Source organism: Drosophila elegans, unplaced genomic scaffold (genome assembly GCF_018152505.1).
Source record: "Drosophila elegans isolate 14027-0461.03 unplaced genomic scaffold, ASM1815250v1 contig_149, whole genome shotgun sequence".
NCBI lineage: Eukaryota > Metazoa > Arthropoda > Insecta > Diptera > Drosophilidae > Drosophila > Drosophila elegans.
In genome coordinates, this window is record NW_024545513.1 from 7,447,201 (window position 1) to 7,469,969 (window position 22,769).

At 35.4% G+C, this 22,769-nt stretch overlaps 2 protein-coding genes across 2 annotated transcripts; both read left to right on the plus strand.

The window, feature by feature from the left end:
* The first annotated feature begins 13,623 nt into the window (after positions 1-13,623).
* LOC108142272 (RNA-binding protein FUS) lies at positions 13,624-14,495 on the plus strand. The gene has a single exon (XM_017265996.2). The coding sequence runs from the start codon at positions 13,799-13,801 to the stop codon at positions 14,276-14,278; it is 480 nt and encodes a 159-aa protein (XP_017121485.1). The 5' UTR covers positions 13,624-13,798; the 3' UTR covers positions 14,279-14,495.
* A 2,068-nt stretch (positions 14,496-16,563) lies between these two features.
* Positions 16,564-18,073, plus strand: LOC108142200 (farnesol dehydrogenase). Its single transcript, XM_017265887.2, has 2 exons — positions 16,564-17,176; positions 17,707-18,073. The coding sequence occupies exons 1-2, from the start codon at positions 16,601-16,603 to the stop codon at positions 17,881-17,883; spliced, it is 753 nt and encodes a 250-aa protein (XP_017121376.1). The 5' UTR covers positions 16,564-16,600; the 3' UTR covers positions 17,884-18,073.
* The last annotated feature ends 4,696 nt before the right edge of the window (positions 18,074-22,769 follow it).

Below are 22,769 nucleotides of genomic sequence, written 5' to 3' on the forward strand. Positions count from 1 at the left end.
CCGTTAAACTGATCAAAACATAGAAGCGAGCTAACGTGTATAGTTCGAATCAGGACTGTAAGGCTACATGCATTTTGTTTAAAACGAATTATATGAAGTTGCAAAACTTGAACTAAGAAAATTATATTTAAAAAAAAAAACAATTTTTTTTGTTGACCGTGTCATCTTAAAGTGCAGTTTTAAATTATCTTACAATTATTACGCGCACTGTTAAGCCTTTTAATGAACATGTACATGTTCTTGTATTTAATCTGCATCCCCCAGCTAATCCTATTTAATTAGCTCTTAAAATAAATATGGGAGCAATATAAACACATTCAAAGAAAGTATCTACATTTAAATTCAATAAAGGTTTCGAAACTACATTTTTTTTTAAATTGTAATTAGAAAGAAAATAAACACTGCCTGCTAATTTTATAAATCTTCGGCTGTCATAAAAACGATTTATAGATATAAATATTTTTTTTAATACGTGCCTTTATTATCTAGAAAATATTTATGTCGTTGTCGAATATTTTATGGCTCAAATCCAAATCATTTTCAGACCAGTGGATGACAAAATTTGTAGCATGCGAGAAAAATCGAAGTATTTCGCAGCAAGGGAAATTCTCTCTGCAGAATTTTCCGCTGGCAGCGAGGAAAAGTCCCAGGCGCAGGATATTTCCTTTTGGCTTTCCTAATGCGGTGCCTAGAACAGCCGAATGATGAGGGGGTGCTACGAGTTCAGGGGGATGATGTGTGTTTTGGGGGTCTGAAAAGGAGAAATACTGCTGCTGCGTCGAAGCTGTTCCAGCAATTTACGCATATTTTTGGCGCCGGTAAATGTTTCTCTGTCTCTTTATGCACCCAGAAAAAATATTAAATATATTAAACGTTTCTTGTCACTTTTCCTGGTCGTAGTCCTTTAATACGTTGAATTTTAAATAAGTAATATTTTAATTAGTGGTAACACGGCGTATAAATTTCGATTTTAAAAAATTTATATTATATCTATTGCTTCAGAATTTTTGAACATGTTATTTAACTTTACTTTACTTTACTTTGAAAGCTTTATTTAAAAATTCTTTGAACATAAGCAACATTTTATCAGCCACATTAATTTCATAACCATTTACCATTTTTCCCTACAGTAAAAAGTCTATACTATCATAAAAACTTTTTGGTTGTAATAACATTATTTTAACATGTTGTTATTCAGGGTATTAATTATAATTTTTTTTTAAGTTGCCTAAAACGATGTTTTTATTTTTAAGTAAACCAGCTATGAATGTTGCATACTAACGGGTATTGTGTAAACCTCCTTAAAATTATACCTCATTGTATATTCATTTTTTTTATTCTTATAGACCAATTCCAGTGCTTTTCTCCCTGTGTATTTCAGCGTGACAGAGTTGTCTCTTTGGAGCGCTGGAATGGCTTGCTTGGCGAACGAACGAGTTGGGCTTGTGTTCGCTTGGCTAATTAAACATTTGACAATTATTAATACATTTGAAATGGTTGCAGTGAGAACGAAAAAAGAACTGAGCAAATATTTAACAGCTGCTCTACGCACGCACACATGTTGATGTGCACCCATACATATGGAATGGGTACCGCCCACCGCCTACCGCCTTCCGCCCACCACCTCCACACCACCTTGTGGCAAGTGGGTTGACGCCTTCCGAGTGTTTGCTGCTGCGTCATTAAAAGCGCTGCCGCCGCCAGTCGCCTTTTATTTCCAAATGCGGGAAACGAAGGGAACATCACTGAAATAAGCTCTAATTTATTGTTTTTATTCGTATTTATATTATTTTTAATTATGTAAATAAATTAATAAAAAAAAAAAAAAAACAACATTAAATAAAACAAAAAGCCTTTCTAAAAATCAAGTTAAACAAAATTTACAAGAAATTATCTAGGACACTTTCAAAGAAATTTAATTTTAAAACCATTTTATGGTGAAACCATTGATCGATGGTTTTTGAAAAGTTCAGTAATCATTTTAAATATTTCAATTGGCGACCGTGGGAATTAAAAAAAGTACCTTATAAAATAAAGCCCATTTTATGATATAACTTGTTTCCAGTGTAGACACCACGAGAGGTAGGTAAAATAAGACGAACAGAGTAAAATGACGGCTTTTCACTTTTGTTTTTATTTTTATCACATTCGTATTTGTTGCTGCCGCCATTTTAATTGCTGCTGTTGGTTCTGTTTCTTATTATTATGCTAGCCTTGCCTCCTCCTCTTCATCACCATCTTATGTTGTCTTTCGTTCCCTGTTGGCTGGCATAAATCTCTCGGCCAACGAGGCGTATGAATAACAATCCTTCGCTAAATACCGCGCCTTACTTTTATTTTGCTGCTCACACCTTTTTTATCGCGGAAATACACAAAATTTGGGTCAATGAAGAAATTTAGTTATACAAACAAGATTCGTACCTTTCAATAGGATAGCCATTTTGAATAAATCTCTTCCTTAAAAGTATTAAATAGTTCTTTAATAAAAAATTGCCTGTTAATTATTTCAAGCGTAACATTTATTTAATTTCAAATATCAACAACTTTGTCGAATCAAATTTATGAAACCGATAAAATTGCTTTCACATTACTGTGTATTTACCGCTTTAATTTCCATAGTGGTTTTTAAATAATCACACATATTTTTTCATATTTTTACATTCAGTTTTGTATGGCCATTACCAATTCCCAATAAAATTCATATATAATAAAGAATGTTGAGCAATTCAATTACCCTGTTAAAGAAATTGAAATTGATAAATGGTATTATGGTATTATGGTACTTACCAATTTGTGTACAAATTTAGAAAAAACCAAACGATTTCGAACGTAATGATTTAATAATTTTAAATTCACAGTATTCAAAATAAATATAACACTAATTTAACGTGAATATTTAGACCATGCCTAAATTGTTAATGATTCTTATATGTAGCTTTTCCATATTTTTTTTTCTCAATAAATATTAATATTAATATCCTTTTTTTAAATGTTGTATTTAATCTAAAACTTTTTGGTTTCATTTAAATTTGTGTATGTAAATTAGAATATAAAGAAGCTTGTTTACCTGGGTAATTCGTGGGTCCATAATTTCCTGGGCCCTTAACGAAATATCATCGCCATCCTGGGCCACTCTCAATTATTGTTTTATCTGCTCGTTTCCATTTCTGTTTCCATTTCCGAGGCACTTTTATGGTCGCGCTCTTTTGCTTGACTTGACTTGGCCCCGCTCCAAGTTTGGGCCAACAGCAAGGTCACCTACGCCTCCACCTCCAACCACCACAACACACACCGAAACACCCACCTCCAACCACATTGGTACACACGCATGGGCTTAGGCATACTTGGGAGTCTAATCAAGCCCAAAACCCAAACAACAAAGGCCCTGGAATGGACACTGGACCCTGGTAGCCTGGTATGCGGGAATGGGTGGTGGGCGGTGGGTAGTGGGTGGTGGGTGGTAGCTGGTGGCTGGAGGACAGGTCGGTCCTCTTTGTCAAATGTGTGTCATGACCTTACGCACAAACCAACACACACAGACGATGACAACTGCCGAGTTGTGGAGGAGAATTAGAAAAGCCATTTTTACATTTATAAAAGTGGTGTGAAAGCCAATGTCATTTTGATAACCGCAAACGTTTAATAACAATTTTTGTTATACAATCAAAAATTAAATTATTTTTTATTGTTACTTAATTTATGGCCATAAACAAGAAAAATAACTTGTAAATGAGTTTTCTATAACTAAAAAACAATTGTTATGTATCAATAGTAATCAAAGTACAATTAAATAATTATATTTATTTGTAACTATTTGTAAATAATACTTATAAAGCAAAGTGAGAAATAAATTGATAAATATAAAGTCTACAAATCAAAAAGCTAAAACTTAAACAATATTTTAATCAATATTTCAAAAGCTTATTATCTTCAATACTTATAAGTCTAAAAACAATAAACTAATTGAAGCCCAATCCTACCTCTTGTGCATTGGTTCATGAGCAGCACGGTGAAAATTTAAGTGAAAGCATTTTGAATAAATTTATGTGCCAGTTAAGTCGAAATATTAGTTTTCATATTAGATAATGCGGCATATTTATGGGCAAACGGGAATGTGTGATTTAAATGCAATTAATAAACTAATCGAGGCTTTAACGCAAATGGAATTTGCATTTAAACAAAATCAAGATATGGATGAAGCTCAAATAAATTCTTGTTCGAATGATTTGCGATTGAGGCTGAAAATTAAGAGCACACATGCACAAGGACGCCTCATAAAAGAAATCAAGTATTCAAATGTGCTGCCACATTCCCCGCTCGGCTTTTCCCACCCCGTTTTTCCGAGCCTAGTCAGGCAAGTGTTCAACCGCAACTAAGATAGCACTCAGATCTTAGCCGTCTCAGCCACATCCACATCCATGCTCCTCCTTGGGCTGCTTTCCTTCGCTTCCCACATAAGTGTGCCATGGATCCTGGCAGAATGTTAATCCAATCCCATTGCGGTTGCTTTGTAGTATCTGCGTGGGTGTTGGGATGTGTTGAATTTGGCTAAACAAAAACCAAAGTCATGCAATCTCTTAACCCTCGCCTGCCTATCGTCTTAAATATATTTTACAAGTGAACAATTATTCCTGCCTGTATCAAGATGGGTAATTGATTGTTTGATTTAGAAGGAAAAATATCCAACTACTATTTTAAACGTATATTTAGGTACTATAAACTAATACATTTTTTCAACATTTCCAAAAGAGAATGCTTAAATTTCAATAATATTTTATAATTACGTGTACACAAAATTTGATGTCAAATATTTTTTTTTAAGTTGTAGGATCAATCCCCAAGACCCATTTCTTTGTAAAAAGGGTTGTTTTGTCTTAAATAATTGTTTCGTGATATTTCTTTCGGTCATCAAGAGGTTAAGTCTTCGGCTTTTGCTAATGAAACAGTCCCGTGTCTTCCTGCCAGTTCGTGTGTGTTTGTTTTCCAAGCCCAACAAACAAAAGCGGCAGCGGGAAAAAAAAGGGTTTTCTTCTTGTTTTGTTCGCATTAAAATTCAAAATACGTTCGCCAAAAGGCAAAAAGCCAATTTCAACCTTCGCTGCCTGACAAAATTCATTTGGCAATCGACAGCGAATCGGGTCCGAGCTTTTCGGGGATGTCTTAGGGGGCGAAATATGGCATAGGAGGTTTTCCGGAGTTTTCCGGATTTCTCCAACTGAAATTGCGGTGTCTCCGCTTCATGCATAGTCAACAAGCAAATGCTGCCAACCCTTTTTCGCTGTTCTCCGTCACATCAACTCCCTTCATCACACACTGAAAAATAAAGAATAATTATTATTAGAAACACTGCCTTTAAATAAAGACACAATTTGGATTAAATGAGTTTCACATTTTATAAATAAAAAGGAAATATCTGTATAAATAACATAAATATTAAATTCCTCTTTAGCGATTATAAAAACAATTAGCTCTTATATATTAAACCAAATGCTGCTCTTATTGTTAATAATATTTTGAAAGGTGAGAAGGTTACAGCAAAAACTATGACAAATTGCTCTTTTGGTCACAAGCTTATTTTTCACAACATCTATGCTGTGGCACCTTTGAAAATTAATCAAAATAAACTTCACTGTGCACTCCCATTTTTTGATACTTTTCTTCCCTTTTATCCTTCTTTTGGCTTCGATTTTCCCTTTCGGTTCGATTCGATTCGTTTGCAGTCCGCCAAATTGTTTGGTTCGTTTAGTTTTCCCTCTGTAAATGTAGTCAGTTGACAGCTGTAAGCTAAAAATTGCACGCACCAGCAGAAATACCAAGTGTGGAGTTTGGTACAAAAGGAGTTTCGATTCGATGCAAGTTGGTAGCAAAAAGTTTTCATGTTCAAGGCTGTACCATAAATCTTTTTCAAAAATATTGCTATGTAACTTAAAGGTACTCCTAGAATCGAACCACAAAAGATAAACAAATGAATAAAAAAAGGTTTATAGGCATACAAGTTTAATACAATTATTAATCATAAAAAAATGAAGCGAAATGACAGCTTAAAATATTTTTTAATATTTATTTAAAAATATCAAAACAAAAACTGAATTTCTATAATTTGTTTATTTGTTGTATTTATAGAGTTATCTGTAACAAACTGGGTATCAATTATCCGCCACTCTATGGTTATTTTATAAATGCGTGTATGGGAGGAAGGGGCTTATCTGACATTTACGCATTGCAAAAAAAGCGGAGACGATGGGCAAAAAGTTGGCCATGCTTCATGAAGTTTTGCCATCAATATTCCGCCCACCATCAACATCCCGCGACCCCTTAACCCCTTGAAGCCGGCATATATTTGTGCGTTGATTGTGTGTGGGTCGCTGTCCAGAGTGTGTATGTGTGTGTCTCTGTGTGTGTGTTATGAACACGTTGTGGCGATAAATTTTGTCATGCTGCGTTATTGAACCCCTGAACCTTATAAAAATTTATAAATGTCAGTTAACTGTTGAAGGTCATCAAGCAGACCTAAACAGAGGCTCCCAAACTACGAAAAAATGTAGATGAGGAGCAGGAGCAGGACCACCCAATCCCGAAATGCTTTTGGGCCAGCTTTTGCCCCCAAATAAGTTCATCCATGGATATGGGATATGGAAATGGAACTATGTATGATCTCTGGGGAATTTATCTTCATTTAATTGAAGTGAAAAAGAATGCTCGTTCAAAACAAGTAAATAATATTGAACTGCGGCAATATATTTTTTAAACAATTTTTTATACTACTTGAATTGTCTTTTAAGCGGAAACTGTTGACTATTAAAAAAATGATGATAAATAATTATATTTATATTTTCTTTAAAATATATTTTTAATAACTTTTGAAGTAAAAATTGAATTATTCACTATATTTAATAATATTACATTTTTAAATTGTCACTTTCCGTTCATGCTAAATTAATGTAAGATTGTATTCAAATAACATTAAAAGGTAAAACAAATAAGGTTTTTAAAATCTACTAGCCTGACAGAACCATCAACTTAAGTCTTCAAATAATTAAAGTAGCCCTGTGGCAAAATAATAAAGCCAAGTAAGCTTTTAAATTAAAATAAAATATAACACTATTCAATTAGAAAAGAATAGAATAAAAATATATTCAAAGTGAAATCTAAAGAACAAATCTCTTAAAGAGAAAACTTGCAAATGGAGGACACTCCATTTCACTGTTTGCCGGACGCCATTGAAATCGAGTAATTTCTATGCAAAAGTGACCAGAGGTATTCAATTTAACCCTCTGGAAACCTTTTCCCCTCTTGGCAAAGCCAGCCGGCTAAGCTAGTTAGAAGCTATTTCAGAAACTATAAATATGGAAATACTCACTTTGGTGCCGCAATGCCAAGAAAAAAGAGCAGAAAATATATCTATGTACACTGGTAAACTAACGAAACAGCAATAAAGTGGGGAACAAGCTTTCACTAGGATTATATGGGACTTAAGTGTTATATACTTTAATATACTTAAATAAAATAACTAAAGCGTATTTATACCTTTAATACAGGCATTGCTAATAATAATCATTATTTTTGTTTTTTCAAACTTAAACGATTTAAAAAATATTTTCAAATCGGATTAGATAATGGTTTTCTGATTTCTAAAGACTTTGCTTTTGATTTAAAAACATTTTATACCCATGAACACCAAAATAAATGCTTTTAAAAGTCGAGCGGTTTCCGGTTCACTTCCGATTACCACTAGAATTTCTTTCTCTGTGGATCTAAGCCTGGCTGACAGTGGGGAGGGGTAGGGGCTGGGTGGGTGACTGGATAAAGAGGACACGGATGCGGATGAGGATGAGGATGAGGACGAGGACACGGCACAGCTGCCGCACCACGTCACTTGAATGCGCAAACACAAAGACTCGCATATGAGGCGAGGTCGGACTTGGGCTTGGATTTTGGCCCGAGTTGAGTTGAGTTTTTGAGCAGGACTCACCAAGACTGATGGCGATGAGGACGAATGAGCTGCGCCTCGAACACAATTCGCCGGCTCGGTGTCCTTGACGGAATCCTCTTTAACTGTAAGTTGCCAGGAAGACCGAGACCCCAACAGCTGATTATACACGAACGCACACGCAAAAAACATCCTTGCAAGTTCCACAAAATAATTTAGAAATTATGTAAAAGTAGGTATTACGCACAGTAATACTAACAGTAAAAATTACATGACCTAAATCTATTTATATGGCTAATATTGTATTATAATAAATTAGTAAATAATTCAATTTAAAAAACATTATATTTTAAGAAGGCAAATAGTGTTGTGCAATAAGTGCAATAAGTAAAAATATCTAATATTATTAAACTAAACATATAATTTCAAATAAATTAATAAAATAACAAAATTTCTGTTAAACACCGTTGATTATTTTTTCAATACAAGTTGATTTTGTTTTGAAGTGCAGCGCATTCTCAAAAGAATGAAAACTCGACAAGTTGCATATTTTAGAGCAAACAAAATTATTGGTAAGAGTCCTTTAAAGCAATGGCGCTTTAAAAAAAGATTTTTCTGCAGCTTCGTTTAATTTAATAAAACATTGTTTTTGTACTCTTATAAATTCTAAGTTCACTGCTGCGTGCGTGCACTGTATGACATATTTTTTTTACAGTCTTTTGGAACTGCCAACAATACCACTTATGTTTTCGTGCCCAACTGTCAGTGGAGGAGCTTTGGTCAGCGAAGGTCCTCACATGTTAGCCGCCCCAGAGGCTTTGGTCATTACAAATGGTCGGACAGTTCAGAGTCCTCTTCCTGTTTCAGCAGTATATTTTCTTCATTTTTTTTTTTTTTTGCACATCGTTAAAGATGTGAAACCGCCTGCTAAAGCTCACTCAAGTGAAAAATTTGAAAACGTCCAGTAAAATGAAATGAAATGCGAGTAGTAAAAACACACAAGGCCAGGAAAAAAGGACGAGAATCAGAGTCAGGGGCCATAAACGACACTGAACAGAACCGAAAGCGGAAGCTCACGTACGGCATATTAAATAAATTGGCATGGCCATGTGATGCGGTAAGAGTAAGAGCCTCCATCCCCAAATTCCGAAGACCGCCAAGAAAGTTGCCCGAAGCGGAGTGATTAGACGGCAGCCATTAAAGACCACCGCAACTTGTTACCGGGGGCTTAACTGCAAACCGAATTTGGGGAATCTCCGGACGCTACCACTGCAAATTAACATTATTGAATGTTGGCTCTGACTTGACAAACGACACTTGATATTTTTCGGGGCTACAGCCTCAAGACCCCACTCACTGTTCGCTCGAGTCCAGTCCATTCGAGGGCCATCAATTGACACAGAGAGCACCAAAGTCAACTGGGCAATGCAAACAACAAATAAGGGAAAAAAGACTGGTCAAAAGTCGGGTCTAAAAGGCCTAAGCCGATGTGCGAAGTACCCTGGGTTTTACTTTTATGTAAGAAAAAAATTATATGACAATGGTATACATATGTACGTATTTTATAAAACCTTTTTAACGACAAATTTAGCAACAGAGATATCTTAGTTTGTATTTTAAATTAAAGGAACTAGCTTTTTTTTAATTTAAATTTTATTAAAAATGTTATATCAGTTATTAATTTAAAAACAAACTTAAATCTGTATTTTCTTTAATGCTTTAATGCGTTTCATAAAATTTGCGGCATAATATTTTTGTTTAATATATGGTAGTAAAACTATTGTCTTGATGATGTTAAATATAAAAATTGGATTTAAAATATCTTTAGGAAAAATGTTGATTTACAATTTAATTCTTTGACTACATATTTTAGAGTTAAAGAAAAAAAACCGATGAAAGTCAATCGAATACCGAAAAGTAGGGCATAGCCTGCAGGAAAAGTCACAGACTCGTGAGCGGAAAGGGGAAAATGGGAAATGGAAGTGCGCGGGAGGGTGAGACAAATCGGTTTAGCCTAACTGCACTGACAGTCAAACACAAACACACTCGCAGAGGCGCACAATTGAATTTATGTAAGCCAGAGTTCTACAAGCGAAGCACAATAACAAAAAAAAAAAAAGCGGCACGGAGGAAAAGGAAAAAGGGGCAGGAAAAGCTACGTGGGAAGGCGGGAAAAATGCGATGGTAGGGGTACAACAAAAAAAAAGTCAGACACACGGAAAAAGTTCGACTGTTCGGAATCGGTGCCTGGGCATTTGTGTTATCGGTAATTATTTTGCCACTTTTTCAAGTGCTCTCACCACTTTCCCTGCAGCTATCTCCGTCCCGTTTCCCCATTGGCCATCCCTTTTCCGCACACAGTTAAGTCCCCAGTCGTACAGCGCACTAAGCTTATTTACCCATTTTGGCTAATGGCACGGGAGGAGTCCACTGGACAGACAGAGAAAAATAGAGCTGGCGAAAGAGATGGGTAGGGAGATGGGTAGGGGGAGAAAGAGTGAGACAGGGCGAAGGGAATGGAAAGAGAAGGGTAGTGTGGTCGACCAGAGGCAGCTGCAATAATGCGATAAAACTACACTACGCTACAGTGGTGAGCCAAAAATCAACAATAGTTGTTAGTTTTAGGGATAGTACTGAATATTTTTGGAAATCACTACGTTAGGAGTTATATAAATAAGATGTTATATATATTGGGGATTATTAAACTACACCTAATGCCATTCTCCTATATAACTTAACAAATCAGAAAAGCTAAGTTTCAGGTGAGATATTGGCTATCTATCATCGATTTCCGATATTATTTGAATGAGTTTTCAATGATAACCATGTTTTATTGATAAATGTTGTTAAAGTACTATATTTAAGTCACTATTACTCGTTGTGACCCACTGTGACGGTCCTTTGTCTTTGCCAGCCACTTGAATGTTTGCTGTTCGGAGCCCAAACAGAATGCAACTGCCAACATATTTGACCCAAGTGGGTGTGCCTCTGCTCCTTCCGAGATCCTTTGCCTCCTTGAAGTCCGACTGTGGCATGCGTTTGTTTGCGGACTTGATGAACTATGCACTGCCTTCTTTGTCTTCCATCTCCCCGGATCTGTTTTTCCCGATTTTCTCGCTGGCTTTTCCTCTATTCTCCGCCGGCACAGTTGGCTTCACATAATTCGGTATGACCCAAGGTCAGGCTGTGAAATATTAACTCAGTTGATCACTCACAGTGGGTGAAGAATATGGGCAGGACCAGAAAAATTCCACAATATTTTGCACTAATCCAAATGTTCTTAAATAAAATATATAGTAAATATAGTTACAAAATATATAGCTAACAATCCTGTCAAGAAAACCTCTTGCTAACTCTATGAATATTGTATATTCAAACATTTTTTGTTAGCCAACTAAGCAAATATAAGGTATGTTTTATACAAAATGCTTTCATAATATTCTTAAAATAAATTAATAAATAATTTATTTTTCTTAAGAAATAAAATATTATACCCATTAAATAGTGGATGTTTTTCATATTATTTACTATTGAATATATATTGTATATTTGTTTAAGAAATATAATCTTTAAATTATTTGAGGGTACAATCCCTAAGGTGTTCCTCTCTGTATGTCCGGCCCGTCGTGTTGCAATTTTAATTTGCCCACCCAGCTTTTCGGTTAATCTTTTCTGTGTGTTTTTCTGCGCACTTGTGTCGCACTTATGTATCATCATTTGTTTGGCTCTGATTTAATACTAGCAATGACACAATGTTGACGCCGGCCGAGGACAGGCAATTTCACTACTATGTCGCCACTGCAGCGCGTCAAGGACGTGGGCCTGACAGTCGGATGGTCACCCAGTCGGCCAGCCATCTCGCCAGCCCCTCATCGTCCTCACCATCGCTCAGGACCAGCCACCATTGCCCCTCAGCCACTCCGTGTCCCATTAGGCGTGGGCTTTTGTCTTTGCTATCATTATCAACACCCTGCCATGTTGCGTTCTTTTTTTCTCGGCTCGCTGCTTATTCTCCTTATTTTTAGGCACAGCTAAAAAAATTTTGTCAACACAAGTCGGCATTAGTTGTAAACGTTTCGTATACGCAATAACAACATCAATATATTGCGTATACGTAACGTAAGTATATACAAATTCATGAATTATAATATCGATTTTTATTGATTTCAGAATTAAAATAAATTCATCTTACAAATTTAAATAAATTGAATTTATAAATTAATGCAACTGCTTATAGTTTTCAAAATTCCTTTAGTCAATATTTTACGTATACGCAATAAAAAAATGTAAAAATATATGGCGTCTACGTAACTTTCGCCTTTTCAAATTAAACAACAATCTTGACTTATTAGAATTCCTGAATCAAAGTAAGTAAGTCTTTTAAATTTATATACATACTATTGTTTAACAATCAAATTGCGTATATTATTCAGAATTCTTAGTGTGTCAATCATAAATATTTCAAGTCATGAAATTTCTCCCAGTGCATCTGATGGTTTATGAGGCACTTTGTTGTTGTTTATTTTGCTTTCGCCTTCGTTTCCACTCAGTTCAAGTGTTTTGCATTTTATGCTAGGCACAAGAATAGAGTAAGAATATAAATTGCCGAGAGAAAGCCTTAAAAATACCCTATTTAAATGCCAACCATGTGTGATTTAAAACGTGCCAGAAATTATAGTTTAAAGATCATTTAACAAACAAATACGAAGATAACAAAACAATGAACGAATGATGTCTTTACATAAATTTGCATATACGATTTGATAATCAAGCCGAATCGGATTAATCGGATATAAAGATACATTCATTACCTAAAAGTCGATTATAACCATTTAATACCGCTTATGTAGACAAATGTTTGTTGCCACGTCTTCGTCATTATCATCTGTGCTGCATCACGACAGTTGGCGTCCTTTTTCAAAAATTAACACAACGCTGGCCACACGCCACGCCCCCCAGTCGCCAACCGCCCCATTTTGCGAGAAGGCTAAACCAAAAGAAATAGAACTAAGAAATGAGATATGAGAGTAAAGAGATGAAATGAAAATGAAAAGAAATGTCATTTATCACAATATAAAATTGTATGCTAAATAACACGGAATGACCTGAATTAAAAGCGGAGCGGCAAAAAAACTGAATGCCTGTTATGGGGATACTTTCTTGGGTCGCTGAAAGCCGAGAAAATTAACTACCAAATCAGGTCAAGAAAACAAAAATTACGACAACAATATAGTCTTAAGATAGCTTTAAATACCAGCTGAGTTTCTGCCAATCTGAGAGTACAATTTGATTGAAAATTAACACTGAAAAAATATTGACTACGCTTTATAAAACCATTGCAATTCAATCTAAATATCCTAATGAATATAAAGCGTTTAATAAATTAATGAAAATACAATCTGTAATGTATTTCTTCACTAATTGACATAATTTGATTGTATCCAGATGTATACAACACTTTGTATATGTTTCTTTTTAAATGGTTACAAAATTAAAATTCATTAAATATCTAAATGGTATAAACTAGCTCAGATCTAAAAAATTCGCAAGGAATTAACGAGATCTTAAGTAAATCATGGCTAACCAGACTCAAACGAATCTATTTCAGTTAAAATTGAAAAATTTGTAATCTAGCCATCCATGAAGTCAAAGTCAAAGGCAAAAGTCGAACAGCCCCAGGCCGGAGCTCCAGATCCTCAGTTTTAAGTGTTAGCTCGAACAGTTAACAACGCTTGGCGGAACAAAATTTGTGAAGCTTCTATTTGGCCCAAAAATAAATCTACAAAAAAAACTACAAGTTTTCTAATTTTATTTTTTTCCAAATTTCCAAAAGTTACACTTTTTGGCTATTTTTTTTTTTTGCTGAAGATGTCAAACGGATTCTCCTACTGGAACGGCCAGCCCGTGAACGCACCTGTCTATCCGCAGATGGGCGACCTGATGCAGCCATCCGGCGCTGGAGGATCTGGAGCAGCCCCAGCATATGGACCACCGGGATCGGGAGTAGCAGCCGGAGCAGGATGGCCTGGCCAGGGAGCAGCAGCACCAGCGCAGTATCCTAGTCAATTTGCTGCCGGAGGATGCAGTGTCCAGTCGGGCATGGCCATGCCCAGTGCCCAACCGCAGCAACAACAACAACATCAACAGCAGCAGCAGCAGATGGGCATGGGTGACTATGGGAACATGAGCTCGCCGCTCACCTGCAACGTGCCCGCCAACTTCTTTGGTCAGGGAGCCGGCCAATCCGAGCCGTGCATCGACAATGGCGAGGCCTTCTGCGCCTACAACGGCATGGACATGAGCATGAACTACGGCGGAGGCAGTGCATCCAAGGGCGGCTACTGGTAGAGCATCTTCTTCATCCACACCTTGTCACACATCGGCAATCCAGGAGCATCGGCACCAACACTTTCAACACTGAACTACGCTAGAAACACAACAACAAGTTATGCAGCCACATCCAAATGTACAACACTGCGTGTTGGTATCGACAAATCCACTACACTCCACTCCAACGTCTAACCCCCCAACAAAAATGAAGTTCAGGTGATGCGGTTCAAACATATATATATATTCAGTCCTTTCTTTGCTGTTGGGGGGCGCCATGGGTATACACTGGATAAAGAGAGTGTATAATTATTAAATTCGATTTTATTATTTTTCATTTCCCGTTTAGAAAAAACTGTAGCTTAAAATGTAATAATTTTACTATCACACAGAAGAATTACAATATTAATTTCATTAGTTCTTTAATTGATTAATTATATACATTTTTGTATACCATAATTCTACAAAAAAAATTTGGATTAATTTATATAGCTTACTACACCCAAACAAAAACACTAAAAGCTTATTTCTATGATGAATTAATTCAATACTTTGATTTGATTTTTATACTCTCGTGGTAATCGATTAATACCCATCTATATGCGAAATTTCCCATACCCATTAGTTTTAACTTCATGTAAAAATAGCTTAGGTTTTCTCATGTACTACATATAATGCTCTTAATATTAATTAAAATTATTGAGTTAATTTTTTTTTTCGATTTTTCATATGATTTTAAAAGACGTATTGAAATATACTTGCAATATAAAATAAAATGCATCAGTTTCTTACTTACCTTAATTGAATGACATTTCAAATGACGCAAAACGAGATTATAAATGACCCAGGGTAGAAGAAGGTGTGTCGACATATACATATATATATATATATATATATATTTTAATGCATAATACTTATAATATAATCCGAGATGAATAAACGTGCAGCTAATTGAATGTGGGAAACGAGAATCGCATACATTTAATATGCAAATTATTTGATAAGCTGATGTGTGGCAAAAAGGTATTATTACAGCATACTAATCGTTTTCTTATTTATCTTGTGAGCCAGATTAATTTAATTTAAGAAAATAGCTTAAAAGCGTATTTTCTTTTAATTCAAAAATGAATTTGTTAAAGCAATAAACTAACGTTTATTCTACACTCTTTGGTTAATCAACTGTTTTATCTACACATTTGATAGTTAGTTGGATAAAATATGTATAATTTAGCAGAAACAGTTTACGAGTTAAATTGACCCAATTTCCAGCCCTAAATTATCCCAAGCAGGCCATATAAATATATGTTCTTTATACGCCAATTATAGCTCCCGAAAACCGACGTGAGGAGTGTTTCTTCGTCAAAATATGAGTTTACAGTGGCTGGAGTAGCCAAAAACAATAGAAACTGTCGTTTCCAACTATGCAAATACATCACCGTCCGCCCCTTTTTTCTATCGGGGGCGTGCCTAATTGTCCAGGCGATGAGGCGGCAGTTTCTCAGCACGCTAACGAGATTCACTGGCAAAAATATTTACTTTTTCACAAGATTTCAATCTTATAAATTGGGTAATATATGCCATTTATTTTGTATGGCATGCATTAATTTTATTTTCCACCGTATATTTGAATTCAAATCAAGCTTTTAATTAAATATTTGTATCACATATTAATATTTCAAGTTTTGAATAATAAAATATTAATACTTTTCTTACGAAATTAAATTATATAAATTTTGATTCATATAACTCATGCACCTTACATTTATAGTATATTTTTATCAGACAAAATTGTCAAAAGATTTATTTCGATTTTTGATAAAATATAAATGCAAAGTTTTTTTAAGAGATTAGATTAGTTAGTTTTTTTTTAATTAAGGGTTCTATAGAGAACTTTTGAATATGTTATATAACTCAAGCACCTCTTTAACATTTTTAAATGTTATATTTTATATTTGGTTCTTAGTTTCTAACTAAAACTTCCTGTTGAAATACTTGTTTTTAATTAATTATCACATTCTATTGCATAGGTCGGACTTCTTGCCGTTAAAAAAAAATTGTTTTTAATTTATCTTTTTTTATAGCTTTTCATTCTATATATACTTTGTATTATTTTCTAATTAAAACGTCCTGCTGAAATAATTGTTTTTAATTTGTAATAGCATTCGTTTTATAGCTTTTCTCTCACTGCAATTGGCTGGAACTCGTTCGGAGAGCGGCACGCAACGATCCCAACGATCTATCTACAATACAAGCGTCAACCATGCTCATTCCAAGCATCCATATATAAGGAGCTGCTTTCACCCGTGATCCGATCAAGTATCGGAGAACTTTCAAGCGAGCAACATGGAGCGCTGGCAGAATCGCGTGGCCGTCGTCACGGGAGCCAGTTCGGGGATCGGATCGGCCATCGCCAAGGACCTGGTGCTGGCCGGGATGACGGTGGTGGGGCTGGCCCGTCGCGTGGACCGCGTCAAGGAGCTGCAGCAGCAGCTGCCGGCCGAGAAGAGGGGCAAACTGTTTGCCCTGTACTGCGACGTGGGCAGCGAGAGTTCGGTGAACGAGGCCTTCGATTGGGTGATCCAGAAGCTGGGCGCCGTCGATGTGCTGGTGAACAATGCCGGCACCCTGCAGTCGGGCCACCTGGTGGACATGAGTCCGACCCTTATGCAGCAGGTGCTGCAGACCAACGTCATGGGCATTGTGCTCTGCACCCAGCGGGCTGTGCGCTCCATGCGCGAACGCAAGTTCGACGGCCATGTGGTGCTCATCAATAGCATCCTCGGGCACAAGACCATGACGGCCATGGAGGGCGTGGCACCGGACGTCAACCTCTATCCGCCCAGCAAGCATGCGGTCACGGCCCTGGCCGAAGGTTATCGCCAGGAGTTCCTGGGCCTGGGCACCCGCATCAAGATCACGGTGGGTTCGCCTTCCCCCCTTCCCACTTAAAATAGTTCGACAAAGTATTTGCACTAAAAACCAATTTTTATAAATAGAAATATTAGTTTTTGTAGCTATTCAAAATAATTAGAATTTATTCAGATTATCTTTACCTAACAAAAAATAGTGCCTAACTCTTTACCAGGAATGAGTATTATTATGGACAGCATAAATTCAGGTTAATTATTCATTACCATATTTATTATCTTATCTAATACAACATAAACCTTTTTTAATAGCATGCAAATTTTGAAATGAAAGTATTCATGTCTTACTCAAATATTATGCATCACTTATTTCATAAAAAAACTTGTTTATCTCTTTTTAGTAAACTTACCGATGAAGTTTATTAAATATTATGCACAAGAGATTAGTCTTGTTCATTAATTATTAAGCTTACCCATAACGTTTGCTACTAATACTCTAGGTTTTTAAATTGTTATAATTTGTTTGTTGTATTTAAATGTATAAACTTTATTTATTTCGGTCTTACTGTTTTCATATTCCAGAGCGTCAGTCCGGGCGTGGTGGATACGGAAATCCTGCCGGATAGCATCAGGGAGTCCATCAAGGACCGGATGCTCCACTCCGAGGACATTTCGCAGGGAGTGCTATACGCCATTGCCACGCCCCCACATGTCCAGGTGCACGAGCTGATCATCAAGCCCCTTGGAGAAACCATGTAGAGAACTTCCAATCGTAAATTCTTGTATTTTTTTAATCCTTTTTTTCTTTAGATTAGTAGCTTGTTTTCTAAGTGTATTCATTTGCATTATACTATTTTTTAACAAAGTGTTGAGCATTTGCTTTACCTGTGTTTTACATTTTCGAGCTTACATATGTTTGGCAATAAAACCGATTTTAAAGTACACAAAATTACAAATTGTTTGTTTTTAAATAAGAATCCATTCCCTTGCATATTTTGTATCTTTGGCATACAAACTACCATATTTGTTTATATTTTGCTTGTACTGGTGAATTGTACATGTTAAATTTGTTGTGCCTTAACCCACAAAGAGACCAATTAAGAACACACAACATCTCTTATTTGCCCATCCCGCTGCAGGGTATCGAGCAATGTATTTTTAAATAGAAATTCCTGCCTAAGATCGTATTTGTTTCGAGTGAAAAAACGATGGTACATATAAATACGTGCAACGGCAAATGGGTTTCCGCATAATGGGACTGCCAACTAATTGCCAATGGCCCTAATGGCTTTAATTGACAATTTTTGTTGGTCGCCTGCACATGGCTGTCGCCCAAGGAACACAATTGAAATTTTACACAGAAATTGAGAGCAATAAATGGGGAAATAAAGAACGTTTTCCTCCAGAAATGAAATTCTGTGTGGTCGAAAGAGTGTCATGTGCAATTGGGCATCTTCAGGCAATTGCTTTATAAGAGTAGGAAACCGAGTCATTAGAGCGTCCTCCCTCTTGCAGTTTCCTCTACACAGGAAAAATGTATTAAATTTAATATATTTATTTAATTTAAATTTAACCCGACAAACTGCCCAACAAATGATCAAAATATAAATTTTAAAGAGGAACTATTAAATTTAAGTTTGAATAAGCTGAAGTCCTAGCCTTTTTTAAGATCTTAATATAGTTTATTTCCCTGTGTAGTTTCTGCTGCCGGCCACACATTTGATTTTATTTGCGCTTTTTCCGAGTTGCCGTCCGTCCGGAAACTCAATTTGTCAGACAAATGCGATGGAGCTGCAGCAGAAGAGCATAAAACACGAACCGTAGTCGCTCCAAGGACAATGAAGCATCCTTGGCCAAGTCCATTAAAGCCAAGTAAACACTTTTCTCAACGAACTGCAGCTGCAGATTCCAATTGACTTCAATCAAAAGATGACCGCATTAAATAATCAAATTAAACGATTTGTTCGGCCATTGGGTGGACAAGAAATACCTTCGAAAATCGTTTAAGGTCATAAAATAAGCATTAAATTGAGTGAGTGAATTTGGTTTTTTTTTTATTTGGGGTTTGTAGATTTAAAAATGATTAAACAGTCAGTTTGTTTGGCTTTGCGCCTTGTTTTCTCAAAACATATGTTTTTCTGGTTTACATCATAAAATTCAGAATGTGCTGAGAACTTAGGATTAATTTAATGTTAATGAAACAATAAATTTAATAACACTTAACAAATAAAACAAACAGAGAGACAGTAGTCTTCTTAAGGTCAATAAATCATAGCATTCTTGGTAAAGACTATTAAGACCAAGTAAACACCGCACTCAATAAACTTCAGCTGCAAATTCTTATTGACCACAATCAAAACTTAAATCAAACAATTTGATTGACTTTTGGGTAACAACAACATTTCTTGGAAAATCTGTTAAGTATAAAATTTAAGTTGTTAGTTTTGTTTTTTTTCAAGATTTTTTGTAGATTTAATTTAAGTTATTTCTTCCTTTTTTGACAAACATTCAATTAAGATTTAACTATATTATGATTGAAATTTAAGTTGTGCGGAAATTTAAAATTATCCTATCCCCATTGTAATTTCAGATTTAAAATCAATTGTTTAAGATTGATTTGAAATCTGGAATTTAATTTTTATAAATTTGCACAATAGATTGTTGTGCCATTTCATAGACTTCCCTTTGTGTCTTTGGCCATTTGTTTTCCTTCCGAAACTTGAGAATGATAAATTTTCATATCTCCCACTCATTCATTTGTTTGCCTCGTTGTTTGTTTGTCTGTTTTGGCCCTCTTTTATCAAAGTTGTTTTGACGGCCTCGCAAGGCAGCCAGCTGTCAAAAGTTTTACAGGGCGCCCCCTCACTAACCCAGATACTTAGATACTCCAATACTCCAATACTCCAATCTACACATCCCGTCCAGTTGCGATTCCAATTCCAATTAAGCTGTCATTATAGAAACTCAACTTGAAAGACTCGTTCGTGCCGGGGAAAAATCTTGGATATTATTATAATTAGTTGCGAGATTCCAGCATGTTTATCAAGCGCAAATTGTTGATTAATTAGTTGCCAATTTAACTGAACAGTCGGGAAGACATGTCCATTTATTATGCGTTCCCCAGAGTTGAGTTCAACAATAATAATAAATTCATGCCAGCGGCTATTTTTCTGCCGCCCGTAAAGACTTTCACATTTGCTCATCACTTATTTACCATATTTTCTACGGGAATTAATGCAAATTCAATTAGTTCGATAAACCGACATCTTTGGCGTTCTTTATTAATATTAGATTTGTATCAAGCTGAACAAAACGAAAAATTGCAACTTAATTACATTGCGTTTAATTTGATTTGCCTTTTTTTCTGTTTTATTGCGTCGTCTCTGTATGCATAAATTATTCGTAAATTTATTCGTTGTCTATCACAAAAAAATCAGCGCCAAATAGAATGCTAAAAATGCAATAAAATTTAAATGTCATGCAATTTTAAATAAAATAAAATAAGAGAATGCGTTATGACTGAATGACAAACTCTGTGCATTATTAATTGATTACATAGAAAAAGAGGATTAGTCTAAAAAATTTTGGTCTAATTTGAATTTTGTATACATATGTACATATTTTAAATCACTAAAAAGCCATGATAAGGCAACAATTAGGAAATGTATATTATATTCGTCTGAAAATAGTTTAATTTTTGAATCTATTTTGCAAAAAAAATATATAATAATTAATATTATTTCATACAGTATACAGCAGCTTTTCTTAATATAGAATAGATTTGAAATTTTTTATAACTTAAGATTTGTTCATCAATGTTGAATTATTTATAAAATTGTAGTAATGATAATAAGCGGTATTGAAGAACTATACCCAGTTGTCTGAAGTTTAAAAGCGTTACTTTAAGCGCAGGATGATGTTTGAAAGCGCACAAAAACCAAGGACTCCAATAATAGTGATGGTAAAGTATCTTTGATCTGAACTTGCAACACCCGAGGCGTTTAGCAGCTGGTGCAGCAGAATCCTTCGACACACTGTGTGGTATATGTGTGTGTATAGGAGTGGTATGAAGTACGTGCAGCAGGCAAGCCATCAAATCGCAAAAAGGAAATCAAAATCAATGTCAATATTCTTTGAGCCAAATCGAGGCTGGCAGAAAAGGCGCTAAGTCAGGGTGGGCAATAAGGAAAATGAGCACGTGCGAAGGAAATCCAGGGGAGGCGGAAAAATGGGAGTGGCAGGCTGGCTGGCTGGTTAACTGTTACTGCCAAGCAAACTTGGCAAAACTGTCGCCGGGCACAAAGGAGTGGATGTGGATGTGGATGCGGGCTGAAACAATATGTAACCGAAAGGACCAAAAGGGGCCACTTTCTGAGGTGGGAAAGGGGATTTGCGTCATCATTTATCACGCGCTCACACACACACACACACACACACACACGCACAGAGAGAGAAAGGTCAAGCAAAGTGTTATCCTTGGAGCCATCAAGACAATGCGGGAGGGGAAACCAGCTGCCAGCTGTTCCTCTTGGTCCTTATATCCTTGGAAAGACACATGCACTGTGAGAAAACAATCAGAAAATCAAGAAACAAGCTAGAACCACCACTGTTGCCTAGAAATCTTTTTTTTTTCCAAGCGAATTTTGATTGAGTACAAATTTTTTTTTTGCCGAAGTTTCGAATTGAAACTTTTAAAAGATTGTATGAAAAAATATATATAAATACGTTTGGGCATAGACTGTTGAGTTCAAAATTTATTTAGCTTACGAAAATATCAAAAACATTTCTGTTAAAAATCATATCAATATTATAATCGAAATAAATAAATAATAGAAACGTTAAGTCCAATACATTGTCAATCAAAATTACGAGAAATATTTTGCAGAGTGTAGAAAGGGGAAAAAGAGTGTGTTTGTAAAAATCACTATCGAAATGAAAACATCATTGATGTTAGGGGGGCCTGGCTGCAATTGGTCTTTGCCAGTTGGCCTCGTTCTCTTCGATAATCGTCAAAGGACCTTCTCATCATTAATAAAAGTCCCGCATATCAAAGTAAGCTTTTCGCCCCTTCCATGCAGGAATTTTGACAACAGTTTCATGAAGTTTGTCCTAGTCACATGTGCTAACAATTGAGTAGAATCGATTAATAAACAAGTTAACGTTTAAATTGCATAATGGAAAATGATTTCAAAATCAGTAAAGGTTAATTATTGAATTGTTAAAGCAGTGCAATATACAACGTATAATAAAAATGTCTTTTTTTTAAAAACAACTAATATTAAAGCTTAATATTAAATCAATGTCTTTCAATTGTAACACCCCTAACTCAAATCATGGAAATAAAACAATCGTTAAAATAGTTAGATTTTTTTTGTGTTTTTGGAAAATTTTATTTAATTTATTTTATTTTTTTCTTGCTGATGCCTATATTTTCTTTGTTTTTAATTTACATTAAGTTACTTTTGTGTGTGTGTGTTTTTTTTCGCTTTGTTCTTTGTTGGGAGTTTTTCGAATGCCGATCAATTTGTTTAAATAATTCGCTTGCACAATATTTGTAATTTGCTTTTGTTTTGTTTTTTTTTTTTGTATATATTTATATATAATGTTACACAATATATTTAATATAATTATTTTGTATTTATACA

Bases quoted from the DNA above. Each gene is read 5' to 3' on its own strand.
- LOC108142272 (XM_017265996.2), top strand. From the start codon at position 13,799: ATGTCAAACGGATTCTCCTACTGGAACGGCCAGCCCGTGAACGCACCT.
- LOC108142200 (XM_017265887.2), top strand. From the start codon at position 16,601: ATGGAGCGCTGGCAGAATCGCGTGGCCGTCGTCACGGGAGCCAGTTCG. The intron at 17,177-17,706 runs GTGGGTTCGCCT...TTCATATTCCAG, and splicing joins GCACCCGCATCAAGATCACG to AGCGTCAGTCCGGGCGTGGT.